At 37.1% G+C, this 16,640-nt stretch overlaps 1 protein-coding gene across 1 annotated transcript; it reads right to left on the bottom strand.

Annotated features, from left to right (window-relative positions):
• Window positions 1-6,206: 6,206 nt before the first annotated feature.
• On the bottom strand, window positions 6,207-6,527 carry LOC107827385 (cyclin-dependent protein kinase inhibitor SMR6-like). The gene has a single exon (XM_075235708.1). The coding sequence runs from the start codon at window positions 6,525-6,527 to the stop codon at window positions 6,207-6,209; it is 321 nt and encodes a 106-aa protein (XP_075091809.1).
• Between the last annotated feature and the right edge of the window lie 10,113 nt (window positions 6,528-16,640).

The raw sequence follows: 16,640 nt of genomic DNA on the forward strand, positions 1-16,640 counted from the left end.
CTCCACCCACGGGTAGTGCACCCTGGGTCTGATATACAGCAGTTGCCTGTCCATGAGCCTGTGCGGTAGGGGTCTGTGCTCCCCCGTCTGCCTGAGATATGGCTGGGTCTATCGAAAATAAACCGGCCTGAGTCATATTGTCCATGAACCGCAACATACGACCCATGACATCCTGAAATCCCAGTGCAGATGTGAAATCCACCAGAGCTGGCTCTACCACAGGCACCTCATCGTGTTCTTTAACAATGGGGTTCTCTGCTGGACCCACTGGCGGCATAACTGGAACAGTCTTGGGACGTCCTCGCCCTCTACCACGGGCTGGAGCCCTACCTCGGCCTCTGCCTCTACCTTGGCCTCTAGCAACTAGGGGAGTAGCTCTTCCCTGGCCTGGAACCTCATTTGAGCGTGTTCTCACCATCTAAGAGAGAATAAGAGAAGGATATTTGGAACTACATCAATTGCACGATGGAATATGAAGAAAGGTAATTTCCTAACACCCTATAGCCTCTCGAATATAAGTACAGACGTCTCTGTACCGATCCGCAAGACTCTATTAGGCCTGCTCATAACTTGTGAAACCTACGTGAACCTAGTGCTCTGATACCATGTTGTCATGACCTATAGGTGAAATTGGGTCGTGACACCGATACTGTCAAGTACAAGTAAAGTTTTTCGTCTATTTTTGGAGTATGAGGCAGTGGTGGGCTCGATAGATATCGTTTTAATTCCTCTAATGCCTGTTTGCATTCCGGTGTCCAAGCGAAATCATTCTTTTTTTTGAGTAGAGAGAAAAATTTGTGACTTCGATCTGACGACCTCAAAATGAATCGGCCTAAGGCTGCAATCTGTCCCGTTAGCCTTTGCACAGCTTTCACGTTGTCCACGATGGTGATGTCTTCAATGGCCTTGATTTTATCGGGGTTAATCTCGATCCCCCGATTTGACACCATAAAGCCGAGGAACTTGCCCGAACCGACCTCGAAAGCACATTTCTCGGGGTTGAGCTTCATGTTGTAATTCCTTAAAATCTTGAACGTTTCTTGCAAATGGGTCAAATGATCCTCTACGTGTAGGGACTTAACTAGCATGTCATCAATATAAACTTCCATTGATTTACCTATTTGTTCCTCGAACATTTTATTTACTAGGCGTTGGTAAGTAGCTCCTGCATTTTTTAACATGAAGGGCATCACATTATAATAATATATTCCATACTTGGTGACAAATGAAGTCTTTTTCTGCTCTTCCGGGTTCATTTGGATTTGATTATACCCGGAATAGGCATCGAAAAAAGTAAGGATCTCGTGGTCGGTCGTGGCATCGATCATGCGATCGATGTTGGGCAGCGAAAAAGAATCTTTGGGGCATGTTTTGTTCAAATCCTTATAATCTACACACATTCTAAGTTTGTTCCCTTTTTAGGCACTACAACTATATTAGCTAACCATTCAGGATATCTTACCTCCCGAATGGACCCTATTTTGAGAAGTTTGGTTACCTCGTCCTTTATGAATGTGTGCTTTATCTCGGACTAGGGTCTTCTTTTTTGCTTCACCGGTCTGAACCTAGGGTCCAAACTTAGCCGATGCGTCGTTATATCCGGTAGGATCCCCGTTATATCTAAATGGGACCAAGCAAAATAATCTACGTTATTGATAAGAAATTGAATAATTTTTTTCCTGAGTTCTAGGGTCAACCCCGTTGCCAGGTATACCTTCCATTCGGGCCAGTGCTCGATTAGTGTGACTTTCTCCAATTCCTCAATTGTTGATTTGGTAGCGTCGGAATCATCGAGAACCACGAAGGATCGAGGGATCCTTTGATCATCATCTTCATCGATCTTCTGATTTTCTGGTCGGGTTAAAGCTGATGTCTGTGATTGCTATTTGGCATCTCGTTTCCCTTTTGAGCCCGATCCTTTTATTGGAGAAGGTGAGGATATTGGATTTGCTTCCTCGACGGTAAACATTTCTCTTGCGGCTGGTTGTTCTCCATACATTGTTTTGACTCCCCACGATGTTGGGAATTTAAGAACCTGGTGTAGGGTCGAGGGTACATCTCTCATGTCGTGGATCCATGGCCTTCCAAAAAGGGCGTTGTACCTCATGTCGCCTTCGATTACGTGGAACTTCATTTCCTGGATAGTCCCGGCCACGTTTATCGGCAGAAATTATCTCGCCTTTGGTAGTTTCACATGCCATATTGAATCTGTTTAGGACCAGGGTCGCGGGTACAATCTGGTCCTGTAGACCGAGTTGTTGTACGACCTTCAATCTAATGATGTTGGCCGAGCTCCCTGGATCAATTAACACACGCTTAACTTTAGTTTTATTAATAAGCACAGATATTACCAGTGCATCGTTATGAGGTTGTATGACTCCTTCTGCATCTTCATCATTGAAAGACAAAGTTCCTATGGGTGCGTAATCCTGAGTTCGAGATCGCTTTTCTCTCACAATCGATGTCTTAGTGCGTTTAAGCACCGGCCCTTGAGGGGTATCGACACCGCCGATGATCATGTGAATGACGTGTTGTGGTTCTTCTTGTTCGTTCTGCTTGCCGAAATCCCTGTTTTTGAAATGGTTCTTTGCCCTGTCGCTTAAAAATTCTCGAAGGTGCCCTTTATTGAATAACCGGGCTACCTCATCTCTTAGTTGCTTGTAATATTCCGTTCTGTGGCCATGGGTGCCATGATATTCGCACATTTGATTGGGATTTCTCTGGGCAGGATCGGTCTGCATGGGTCGAGGCCATTTAGTGTCTTTGATGCGTCCGATAGCCGACACGATGGCGGATGCATCAATGCTGAAGTTATACTCCGATAACCGAGGCACTTCCTTAGATCCGGTAGGCCTATCGAACCCACTTCTGTTCATCGGTCCCCGAGACCCTTGACCTCGATCACTTCTTTTGTTTATTTGTTCAGGGTTACGTCTCGATTCATTGATTCTGTGATTTCCGTTATACGGCCGATATCGATCCTTGATCAGACCTTGTTCTTGATTGATATCCCTTCGAGCAGCGAGTTTAGCCCCCAACTGATCATCTTTGACTCTAATTTTGATTGGTATCGATTGTGCACGTCGGCCCAAGTGATAGTTGGGTACTCGATCAGGTTATGCTTCAGTTGCCGTGATGCCGTTGAACTTCGTTCGTTTAAACCCTGAGTGAAATCTTGAACAGCCTAATCGTCTGTGACTGGTGGCAGATCCATTCGTTCCATTTGAAAACGAGATACGAACTCCCTTAGCATCTCATTATCCTTTTGTCTTACCTTGAAAAGGTTTGATTTCCTCGTTGCAGCCTTTATGGCCCCGGCGTGTGCCTTTACGAAAGAATCTGCTAACATGGCAAATGAATTGATCGAATTCGGTGGTAGGTTATGATACCAAATCATTGCTCCCTTCGAGAGGGTCTCTCCAAACGTTTTCAACAACACAGATTCGATTTCATCGTCCTCCAAATCATTATCCTTGATGGCACATATGTAAGAGGTGACGTGTTTGTTGGGATCGGTCGTTCCGTTATATTTGGGAATTTCGGGCATACGGAATTATTTGGGGATTGGTTTTGGGGACGCGCTCGAGGGGAAAGGCTTTTGCATGAATTTTTTGGAATCCAACCCTTTTATCATTGGTGGATCCCCCGAGATCTGGTCGACCCTGGACTTATATGTTTCTACTTTTTTATCGTTGGCTTCGACTCGCTTTGTGAGCTCCTCGAGTATTTTAGCGATTTCGGGAGTAATCCCCGATTCTTGCTCATTTGACCTCACTATGGCTGGCTCCGTTCCGTGGGAAATTTCTCGGGGTGGACTGTGCTCCGGTCTTCTTGGTAGCTGGGTTTGGCTCTGCAACTGAGCTATCGCTACCTGTTGGGCTTGTAACATTTCAAAAATCATACGCAAGCTGACGTCGTTTTTCTTAATGTTATGGGTGTTTCAAGCTGCAGACCGAGTGCCACCATGAATGCTATTTTCAGGTTCAGAATGTATGTTCGCCTCAATGGCCACATGCGAATTGATATCTATCGGCACGCCGATCCGAGCTCCAACGGCGTTGACAAGTGGTCTTTCGGTACTAGGTGTCAAGTTGTTGTTCTCATCTTGAAGACCAGCTTCGTTGTCGATAGGTAAGGCCATTTGATTGGTAGTTAGTCGTTGCTAATCCGAAAACCCGAGATACTTTCGGAAACAAGCGCAAAACGATGTATTTTTGCAGATTCGTATCAAATAACCACTGTTATCCTTAGCCCCACGCTGGGTGCCAAACTCTTTACCCGAAAAACGGATAGAGTTGAATTTATACATAGTTCTAAGGATATGTGGTATAGCTTAATACAAATCGTAAGGATAAATAGAAATATCAAATATGTATTGCAAATAATACAAAATAAATAAGGTTGGAAAGAAGATGATTTCTAAAAATAAGCAAGATGAATTATTTAATGAAGTTTTAAAGAATAACTCTCGAATATAGGAGAATATGGTGCTTGAATTACAATGTAAGCAAAAAAACTGCCTTCTACAGAAATATATCCATCCTCTTTATAGTGGAGGATCCTACTTTTTATAATTAAAAATACATAGTGGAGAACCCATGATAAATTAACTTTTTCCTAATTTTTGCCGAGATTCTCTCCCTTAGTATGTTCGCAACGGCTCTTGTCTGTGAGCTCGAGCTCGATCGGCCTTGGTGCTGGTCGGTATTGCTTCTGAAACTCGATATGGACTCGAGATTAGGTGATGATTCAGACTCGATCTCGGTTGGCCTCTGCCCCTTAAGCTCGAAATCATCTCATCATAGTTCGATTCGGATCCGAGCTCGATAATGAGTTCGAACTCGGTGTTCGATCTATACCCGAAATCTGGAGCTTTGTTTATACCACTTTCGGAACCCATCTCGATATTACGAAGTCTTTCTCTGATCCATTATGTTTCGACCCCGATCAATCGTACGAATGCCGAAATCTATATGATGAATGTAAAAAGTTGTGTTCTATATTTCACTACAGCTTTTCTTAGTAAGAAATGGAAATCAAAGCCTACATATAATAAGACTGCTCACGATTCTGCAAGATATGGATAAAATCTACATATACATTAACCTCCCTAGATCTGACAGCATGGAAATACCTAGGTTTGTTGTTGTAGAGGTGTAACACTACCAAATAATCAAACCGAAGGCAAGCTTTCTTTGCAGGGGCGGAGCTAGCCTTTCGGTTGCAGATTCGGTTGAATTCAATAACTTTTGTTCAAATTTTGTATTTGTCTTAAAAAAAATTATTGAATTATACACAAATTATTAACGTAGAATTCAGTAGCTTAAAAATATTAGAATTTTGATATCTAGTATAGTAAGTGTGCCTCTGTTTGTTTGTCAATCGAGTGGTATGAAAAGCAATGAATTCAAATAGGTACCAAATATTATAATTTAAACCCCGCATAGGATTCTCACATCACAGTACTATTTTGCCATTACGAGGAAGAATTGCGTTTGCAAAATACAGGTTTCAGGTGCAGTGGGAACACGTGAATAGTGTCATACAAATTGCTAAATATAAGAAATTTAAAATTGCTAAAAAATAGTGTCATACAAATTAGAACTAGAAGAGTACTATTATTTTCTCTTTTATTTCACTTCTTTTAATATAATATAATGTAAGGGTTTGTGCCGATCCTTCCACTATCATAATTCATAAGGCAGATTAAATGAAAAAGAAAAGGAAAAGCTACAATTAATTTGCAGAATAGTAGCAGTGAACCAGTGTAGCGAATTCTCTCAGCCAATGAGAAAGATTTATCTTTTACTACCAAATTAAATGTACTGTTTTCCGTTGCTTAAACATTAAGAGAGAAAAGACACAAATTTGTTTAAAAAAATCATTTTTGCTATCCGCTATACTAGTCAAAAAAGCAAAATAATTGAGAAATGCAAAACACCAAGTTACACTAAGCTAAATTGCTAATACCAAGAGTACTAACAGCTGAAGAAAAAATTAAGAACCAAAATCCAAATACTCAAAATTTCTTAGTTTTATGGATAGAAAGAAGTAAGAACTGCATACTATTATTTATATGTATATTACATCATCATCCTTATTTCAATCTCAAAAACCTAAGCTACTAAAAAAATACTACTCCTAACAAACTTACAGAACAAGAAAAAATAGACCCAAAACAAAGAGCAAAAGTGACTCTTTCTGTTTTAATTTGCTCTCTCCACATGTCGCAAAATAAACACAGACTCAAGATCTGGTGGATTAAAATACTCCCTAGCACCATTATAATTACATGCTGACACCGGCCGGCGTTTCACCGGTGCCGGTGGACATGGAAGTTTTTCCGGTATCCTTGAATCTCTTGCCGTTGGAGTTGTTGAACATTCTTCTTCATCTTCACACTCTTCTCTGCTAGGCTTTTTTGTGGATATTGATTTCAGTTTTGGCCGAAAGGCTATTCCTGCAATTACCCACATTTTTTCCTCTTCTTTGCTTCCATCTACTTGATGTTTCTTTGAAGATCCCATTTTTAATAACCAAAACCACAAAAAAAAAAAAAAAAAACTCTTTGATTTGAAAAAGTTACAAACTTTGGCGAACAAGGAAGAGGAAGAAGAATAAGAATGAACTAAAAGGGTCTCTTTTGCAAAGACTTTGAATGAAAGAAAAAGAAAAGAAGCGGGAAAAGGGTATGGAGAAAACAGATAGCAAAAATCTAATTTGCTTAATATTATGTAAATGTATAATGATAAGGTTTTATAGGGAATAAGAATAAGAATATTGTTGTGAAATTATTTTGGGATACCCGTAAAATTTCGGGCAATGGGCAGCTAAAACCAGAGGGAAACTTAGATTTTGGCGCCAGAATTTGGTGCCTGCCGGGCAACGGCTCTCTTTCCCGCCTACAGTTTTTGTTTTTCCAGTTTTACCCCTCTTTCCCAATCATTTTTTCTGTTGAATGCCACTTAGGCCCAAACCTGCTCCTGCAAAAGCTCTTTAATCTTAGGCCCAAGATGAGGGCCTCATATAATTTTGAATTTTGGACTAAGATCACTTGTAACCCGCGACTGAATCTATTCACATTTGATTATTTATATGTATATAAATACAAAAAATAGATATTTTTTTGGTTTTTATTTTAAAAAAAACTATACAATATCACTTTTCCTATAATTTAATTTGTACACACAGATACATCCAGATTTTAAACTCAATATAGTATATGGCGGTGTTTTGAATGAACATGGAGCTTTTTAAGAAAAGGTTTTTAGTACATACCAAAACAACTATTAAAACTTTAGATTTAAAAATGGTATGACATTTCCATCATTATAAAAGCATTTTATTGAGAACAAACTAAAAATTTTAAAGTCGAAAAATTTATGATATATAAATTATAAATATGTGTATTTCTTTTAACAGACTAAAAAAGGTGACCTATAAAATTGAACGAGACTCCAGTAGCCATTTGTTTTCAACCTAAATACGTGTTACACGCCAACAGTACTGCAATAGCAATTTGTTAGTTGAAACGTAAAAAAATATTATAATACTTCGAAACCTTGTGAGTTTTGTTTCACTATTACCAAAAGAGACGTCTTTAATATTAAAATCTCATCTATTTAGTTTACAACACATAATAAACCAAAGCTATTATTTTATAAACATAAAGTTCGTCACAACTTCTTGTTAGTCTTTGGGGGGTATTCTATATATACCTTCTTGATATTAAATTCAGACAAGGGTCAAAAAACAAAATAAAAATTGATACACTTTCATTAACCGAAGAGCTTAAAACTATGAACGAATTAAGGTATAGTTGGTTTTTCATCAATTGAGATATAAACGATAAATATTATGAGTAGGGAAGACGTAGACATCCCAACATAAGTTTGAAAACGGAGATCAACTCATTTAAATCAGCTATAAATATCTAAGTATTAGCAGATTTTGAATTTCTCACCTCGTGTCCGGTACTTGCATTGGAGCCCGATTATATTAGAATTCGCGTTGTATAGGGCCTCATTCGGAAGAAAACGCTTCCTACCAAAGTTTTTTTCATACCCAGAACTCGAACCCGAGACCGCTGATTAACGGAGTCCCATCCACTGCACCAAATCTTCGGTGGTCTCGCAAATAAAATTTTCTACCATATACACAAGGCCATTGGGAGATAATATTGGAGCAGAGTAAAGGGGGCCTGGGTCCAAATGGGCGGTGAGTCAGCCTTCTTTGGACCACCCAAAATGAAACGACCACATGACACTGCGCCAGCTCAATGTTGTTGACCTTAAGATTCTTTTTGGGCCCCTATTTATTCTCATCAACAATTGCTGACAGGATAACTTTAAATGGATGAATCAGCTGTCATCTCCATTTATTATTAAAGACAGTCAAAATCAAATTAAAATTTCATTGACTATCTTCAATTGCATATACTTTTCTAAATTATTCGATTGAACGAGAAAACAAAAAAATAAAAAAGACACTACAATGTGATAGGGTGAGAAAATAACTAAATTGGGAGCTTTCCCTTGCTTGTTCTAATGTACCTAAATATTCTTAATTGATTAGTAATCAAAGATAATATATATATATTTTTTGTTTCACCTGTGCTTGGTATATGTTTTGAGGCACTGAGTAGTCCAGATTCGCGTAAGACACATTGAAATAGAAAGCACTCCCTACTAGGAGGATTTTTTTATTTCTAGGATACTTGTGACCTCCGGCTAAGATGGAAGAATTCTATCCATCTCACTACAACTTGGATGGTAAAGATGATTTATATTGTTTTTATATAAAATATATACTCATTCCGATTTATACTAAAAGTACTATTAATGTCCCCAAAATAATTGACAATTTTTTCTATTCATAGGATCAAGGAATTTACTTGTAGATGGTAAAAAATAAAAAAGCTCAAAACTCAAAAGAAGAAAGGAACAAAAACAAGTCGTATCAACTATCAAGTTGCAGCCGTCCATCTAAAATTGCGTGGCCTACTGAACCTGACACTTAGGCACTTACGTCTTTTTCTGAAGTAGACATACTTCATTTTTTTACTTGGATATGGCTGCCTTTTTTTGTAGTAGAATGTGGTTTGAGTCAAGGTAGGGGCTGCGGAGCTTGTGGCCTCCTTCTACGATAAGTCTTTCTCCTTTTGGTATGATTGATTAGAGAAGCACTATTTTCTTTCCCCTACCGTATTACTACGTATAGTAGGATTAGTCCCGTAAGTAAGCCAATATATGAATTTCGAAAATAGGTGGAAAACGTAGACAAAGATAGAAGCACATGCTACACAAGTACAGTTATTGAACTGTATTTGTAAAATAATTCTGGAGAAGATAAAATAACATATAAACAGAAATGTAAAAAAAAAATTTAAAAAAATAGAATTTAATTCGAACCCACTGAATTCACAGTGTTTCCTTAAGAAATTTAATCCCCTCCTAGTACCCAGAAGAAAGGAGGAGAAGTCAGAAATTCGTATGGAAAATCTAAGAGAATGGACTAGTATTTATAGCCAATGTTGAGGTCAAACTTAAGAGGTGCAACTCTTCAAATCTGAAGAGGTGCAAACTGTTCTTCAAATCCGAAGAGATGCAAACTGTTTCGGCCATATTATAAATGTCTTTTACAAAAAGCGAAGGGCATATACTATTACGTTTGGATTTAATATTAATATTTCGTTTACAAAAAATCGGATATTTAATAACAATTCTGTTAATATTTACTATTAACAAATAAATTTGGTCCAAAAAATTAATCAATCAATCGATCATTTGACCAAATCCGAATCCGAAGCCGAAGCCGAAGCCGTAGCCGAAGCCGAAGCCGTAGCCGAAGCCGAGCGAGCAACGACGACGGTGGCGCGAGGCTTGCCTTCTTCTTAACTCTGTAAGAGCTAGAAGAAGTGCAATTGTATATATACCTATCAAAATCTTTTCCTCTTCCAATATGGGACAATGTCCCTTTGTCAAGGAGGAAAACTCAAATATTTTTAATTTTCCTCCATTTCCCATTCACCCTCTTTTAAGCTACATTTAAGCTTAAAACCCCAATAATTTTAAGCTACATTTAAGCTTAAAACCTCAACAATCCCCTACATGAATGGGGAATGGCTATATCACGGAAATATGCATGAAAAACTCTGTGATTTGCAAGCAAGGATTAATTGCATCTGGCTAAGTAGGTTTCCCTTTTAATTTTCCGTAGTGAACTTACGTCGGATATACTCGATCAATCGGTAGATTTGATATCTTTGAACCGTCGAACTTTGGTGTATACCTAGACAACTATAAGTCACACAACCAACCTTTAACCGTCTTTGGCTCTCATTGTTGTGTTCGTTTCAGCCATGAACACCGCCTGGTTTAATAAGTGCGTAGAGAATTGGCCTTACAAAATTTCCCTTGAAGCGGCTAACACTTCACACTTACATAGGTGATTCCTAAACGTGTCATCCCGTAGATACACTATTTGATATACCCCGTATCAAATTTAGAAATCATTAAAAATCCTTAATGCTTTGTCCTTGGTGCTGAACATTGTCTCATCACGAGAATGGACCAAACTTTTAGTTGATAATGTTGAACCGTCATTAATGACTTTGTTTGATCTCCTTGAACCTAGATCTTGGTTCAAATGAAGAAGACGTTCTTTGACGTTTACTACGTCTTGGATCCTCCTGATTAAATGTGTTTTCTTTTGTTTCTTCCCGAGGTCGTTTAGATCCTTCACCAATCGACTCACATTCCTTTTTATACGGATATATATTTTCAAAGAATTCAGCATTATCTGATTCTATAACCGTATTATTATGAATGTCGGGATTTTCTGATTTATGAACCAGAAATCGATATACTTTACTATTGGTCGCATATCCTATGAAAACACAATCAACGATTTTCGGCCCTATTTTTACTCTTTTGGGTTTAGAAACTTGCACTTTTGCCAACACACCCCCACACTTTAAAATAATTCAAGTTGGGCTTCCTTCCTTTCCATTTTTCATATGGAATGGATTGTGTTTTGCCATGGGGTACTCGATTTAGTATCCGGTTAGCCGTAAGAACGGCTTCCCCCCACAAGTTCTGTGGCAAACCAGAACTTATCAACAATGCGTTCATCATCTCCTTTAATGAACGATTCTTTCTTTCCGCAATCCCATTGGATTGGGGCGTGTAAGGGGCCGTTGTTTGATGAATTATTCCATATTCTAAACATATTTCTTCAAAAGGAGATTCATATTCGCCACCCCTATCACCTCTTATCATTTTAATTTTCTTGTTAAGTTGCGTTTCAACTTCATTTTGTATTGCCTGAATGCATCTATTGCTTCATCTTTACTATTAAGTAAGTAAACATAGCAATATCGAGTACTGTCGTCAATAAAAGTTATGAAATACTTCTTTCCACCGCGAGATGGTATTAACTTCATGTCGTAAATATCTGTGTGAATTAAGTCTGAAGGATTTGAATTCCTTTCAACTGACTTATAAGGATGTTTAACATACTTAGATTCCACACATATTTGACATTTTGTTTGTCACATTCAAACATAGGCAATACTTCCAAATTAATCATTTTCCGTAAAATTTTGTAATTGACAAGACCCAAACATATATGCCATAATTCATTTGAATCAAGTAAGTAAGAAAAAGCTGAAATTTTATTATTATTCTCAATAACCATTACATTCAGCTTGAAAAGGCCCTCAGTGAGGTAACATTTTCCTACAAACATTTCATTCTTACTTATTACAACCTTATCGAATACAAAAATACACTTAAACCCATTCTTAACAAGAAGTCCAGCAGAGACTAAGCTCTTTCTAATCTCGGAAACATAAAGGACGTTTTTCAAGGTCACCACCTTACCAGAAGTCATTTTCATAAAGATCTTTCCATATCCTTCAATTTTGGCCGTTGCAGAATTTCCCATAGAAAGCGTCTCTTCGGGTCCAACAAGAGAATATGTAGCAAACGCTTCTCTAACAACACAAACATGACGATTGGCTCCAGAATCAATCCACCACTCCTTAGGATTTCCCACCAGGTTACATTCAGAAAGCATAGCACACAAGTCATCGATATCTTCGTGCTTTTCAACCATGTTTGCTTGACCCTTCTTTTTGTCTTTCTTTGGAGCACGACAATCTGCAGATCTGTGTCCAGCTTTTTCACAGTTGTAGCAATTTCCGTTGAACCGCTTCTTACTTGGGTTGCTTTTCGGTCCATAAGCATTCTTCCTCTTTCTATCTTCAACAATGTTCGCTCCCATTATTGTTAAGTTTTCACGGCCTTTCTTTTCAGCAACTTTGTTGTCCTCTTCGATTTTCAACCGAACAATGAGATCTTCAAGGGACATCTCATTTCGTTTGTGTTTCAAGTAATTTTTGAAGTCCTTCCACAATGGAGGCAACTTCTCAATCATTGCTGCAACTTGGAATACTTCATTGATGACAAGATCTTCAATGAAAATTCTGTTAGTAGAAATAATATAATTAATACTTTCAACGTTAGTATTAATTTGACTTATACCTTCAGCAAGGAGATCGTGAATAATCACTTGCAATTCTTGGACTTGGGTAATAACAGACTTGCTATCTACCATTTTATAGTCCAAAAATTTAGCCGCAACGAATTTCTTTAACCTGGCATCTTCCGTTTTATATTTCCTTTCAAGCGTTATCCACAATTGTTTTGATGTCTCCATATTACTATAGACATTATACAGATCGTCCTCTAGTCCGCTAAGAATGTAATTCTTGCATAGAAAATCAGAATGCTTCCATGACTCAGTCACGAGAAAGCGTTTATTTTCTGGAGTTTCGTTGGGCAAAACATGAACATCTTCTGTAATGAACTTCTGCAGACTTAAAGTCGTCAAGTAAAAGAACATCTTCTGCTGCCAGTACTTGAAATCAATCTCGAAAAATTTTTCGGATTTTTCTGCCGTTGCCAATGCCGGTGTTGTTCGGCTTGTCGATGCATTGGCAGTCACCATAGAAACAGTCTGATTCCCGTTGTCATTCGTCATTTCTGTAAAAGAATGACAAACAAATGTTAAAATCATGTAGATTTTAATCTCCACTGGAATAGAAAACCACACAGGTTTTAGTCTCCAGAAGCAGTGAGTATAACACAAATACAGAAAATATTAAATTCCTTAAGCTTGTTATTGAACTGTATTTGTAAAATAATTCTGGAGAAGATAAAATAACATATAAACAGAAATGTAAAAAAAACAGAATTTAATCCGAGCCCACTGAATTCACAGTGTTTTCTTAAGAAATTTAATCCCCTCCTAGTACCCAAGGTTGTGAATTATTTTCTCCCAGGATAGGACGAATTACACACTGGTGTAGCGATACTTCAAACACCAGTGTTTCAACGAACACAAAGATCGGTAGCAAATCACACTTACTGTTTCTTTATTTGTAGTTAAAACAATGCAGAAGAAAAGAGGAGAAGTCAGAAATTCGTATGAAAAATCTGAGAGAATGGACTGGTATTTATAGCCAATGTTGAGCTCAAACTTAAGAAGTGCAACTCTTCAAACTGAAAAGGTGCAAACTGTTCTTCAAATCCGAAGAGGTGCAAACTGTTTCGGCCATATTGTAAATGTCTTTTACAAAAAGCGAAGGGCATATACTATTACGTTTGGATTTAATATTAATTCTCCGTTTACAAAAAACCGGATATTCCGAACGAGCGAGCGAGCGACGACGGCGCGAAGCTTGCCTTCTTCTTAACTTTTTAAGAGCTAGAAGAAGTGCAATTGTATATATACCCATCAAAATCTTTTCCTCTTCCAATATGGGACAATGTCCCTTTGTCAAGGAGGGAAACTCAAATATTTTCAATTTCCCTCCATTTCCCATTCACCCTCTTTTAAGCTACATTTAAGCTTTAAAATCCAATAATTTTAAGCTACATTTAAGCTTAAAACCCCAACAAGTACCACATTATTAGTTAAGAAACAACGTAAGAATACATGTTTTTCTTTTATTCATCTATTTCTTTGCCGGTAAAACTTACCGGCACCAGGTTTTTGCACCAAATCAAACTAGTTTATCATAGTTAAATGATAAATTAGAATTACAATTTATAACCTTGTTTGTAAAAACACGTGTCATGTATTTATTGGATTGATGTTAACACCCCACACATGTAAGTTTGGAATAAGGGGTTGTCATGAATAATGGAGAAGAGAGAGTGCAAAATGAAGTATTATAGTGCGATATGCAATTAAGAAATGCAGAATAGCAAACTGTAATTCGAATTCCAGTAATAATAAACATTAGATAGTTGGAAAGAAGGTAAAATTAGGAGGCATCAGCATTTTTTATTCGTAAATAATTGATGAATGACTGTAAATTCACTTAAACTATTACTAGTAGTGAATGTAATATCAATCGAATCTCACCTTCGGTGTGCGAGTGCTATCCAAGCCCTCGTCAGAAATTACGTAAAGTCAGAAGATAATATCAATAAGACATCACTACTTAAACAGTTAATTGTAGCACTCAACAAGTTAAGGAGCCGTGCAATACCAAAATGTAATGCACTAATTACTTCAAATATGTATAAATTTAATTGCTGGTAACTAAGACGAGCTATAGGTTTGGCGCCAAGTTCAAAAATCATAAACTTCAAGTTCTGGTCCCACCTTCATTGATACAACAACAACAACCCAGTATAATCCCACTAGTAGGGTATGTAGAGGGTAGTGTGTACGCAGACCTTACCCCTACCCTGGGGTAGAGAGGTTGTTTCCGATAGACCCTCGGCCCCCTCCCTCCAAGAACTCCCCACCTTTCTCTTGGGGTGACTCGAACTCACAACCTCTTGGTTGGAAGTGGAGGGTGCTCCCATCTTCCTTGATAGAGTAAATAAATTTAGACAATTAGTAAAGTTTAACCTATTAATGCAGGTTAGTAACTATTTTTATTAAGTTATCAGTTAATACATATAATTAAGATTTTCCTGAAATTATCTTATAAGTAATCCAATAGTGTAAATATTTTTTACACCAGAAGTATATAAAACATAAACTCAATACATTATGATATGTACTTATTCGATCTTTGAATCATCAAAGTGGTGAAATGTCTCTCTCACTTTTTCTTGTTCTTCTATGCATTATTGCATATTTAAGGAAGAAGGGAAAAAGAAAAAAGAATAAAACACAAACAGCTGAAATATTGCTATTTGCTTACCTTTATCCACCTAAAGGGGCGGCGAAAAAAGACAAACCATCTATTTTGTTTTTGATCGGTTTGATTGAGACTGTTCGTTGTTTAAAACCAATTACTTTTGCATTTTTGCACCAGATCTACACATGCATGATGCATCCCGTTCAAATTCATTGATCCTAGTCATATTTTTGAAGTTTATCAATAATTATTCTCGGTTTTATGTAATAGTAATATGTACGATAAAATAATTTTTCCACGTCGATGAGTGACATGGAACATGGGACTTTCCACTTAGTACACCTCATCAATCTGTCCTTTTGATTATATTATGTTTAATAAAAAATGAAAAAAGGCTTTAGTTCTAAGAAGAATTTGGAGGTGTGACCCCACCAGCAGGCATAATGCGAGAATTAGACACACGTTACGGATTTGAATCCTACCACAGACAAAACATGATATTTACCCATTATTCATCGAGTTTCGCATTCCAAAGGATTTCCCTTACCTTGAGACGAGGAGTAAAATCAGCAAAGTTTTGCCTTTTTACCTTAGTTGACATCTTTTACGCGCAAAGATGATTATGCCCTTTTATTACCTAGTTCCTTTTTGTCTTTTTTTTTTTCTTCTTTTCCTTTTACTCCTCTTTCCCTGTATCACTTGGCTTTTCCATTCGGCATCTGTTTTGGGAAATTTGTCATGATGTTAGAGGACAGAGGACTCACTTGATACATCACAGTTCTCGCCTTCTCGGCTCAAACACAACAACTCAATTCCAAGCAAATTGGGATTGACTATATAAATCCTCACGGTTCATGTCGCTCAATTTAAGCTAAATCCTAGTTCAATATAATCTCGGCTCAAATAATGGTTAAAAGAGTTTTAGGATCTTTTTAAACTACCAGTCTTATGATACGCGTTTTGCACGTGTACACTATCTCAATAAGAAAGAATTTTAAAATACTATATAAATAATATATTAAAATATTATGTTTGAGTGATAAAATAAAAATAAATTTTTTTCTAAAATGATAATCTTCATACAAGTTCTCAATCATCAATCAATATATTTAACTAAAAATTTATTTTAATTTTTAATTCAATCGATTTAAATCATAAGTTACCATGCTTCTTTTCAATTTCAGCAGTCACATATAATCCTTCAAAACTTAAGAATTAATTTCTTTTTGAAAAGTTATTCCCTTGTTCATTTAATTTTAGAAGACTCAAACAAGATTAACAAATTGATAGAAAATAATAATTTTTTTTCAAGAATAAAATGCAATTTATTTATTTTTAATTAATAATAAATATTATATGAATTATTTCCAACAGGTTAGAGAAAGAATAAATTATTGTAGCTCATTGTATAATCAAATTACATAAATTATACGAAGAAAAGGAGTTCTGAAAAAGAAAAAGAAAAAGAAAATAAACA

The sequence above is a fragment of the Nicotiana tabacum genome, chromosome 17 (assembly GCF_000715075.1).
Source record: "Nicotiana tabacum cultivar K326 chromosome 17, ASM71507v2, whole genome shotgun sequence".
NCBI classification, from domain to species: Eukaryota; Viridiplantae; Streptophyta; class Magnoliopsida; order Solanales; family Solanaceae; genus Nicotiana; species Nicotiana tabacum.

Bases quoted from the DNA above. Each gene is read 5' to 3' on its own strand.
- LOC107827385 (XM_075235708.1), bottom strand. From the start codon at position 6,527: ATGGGATCTTCAAAGAAACATCAAGTAGATGGAAGCAAAGAAGAGGAA.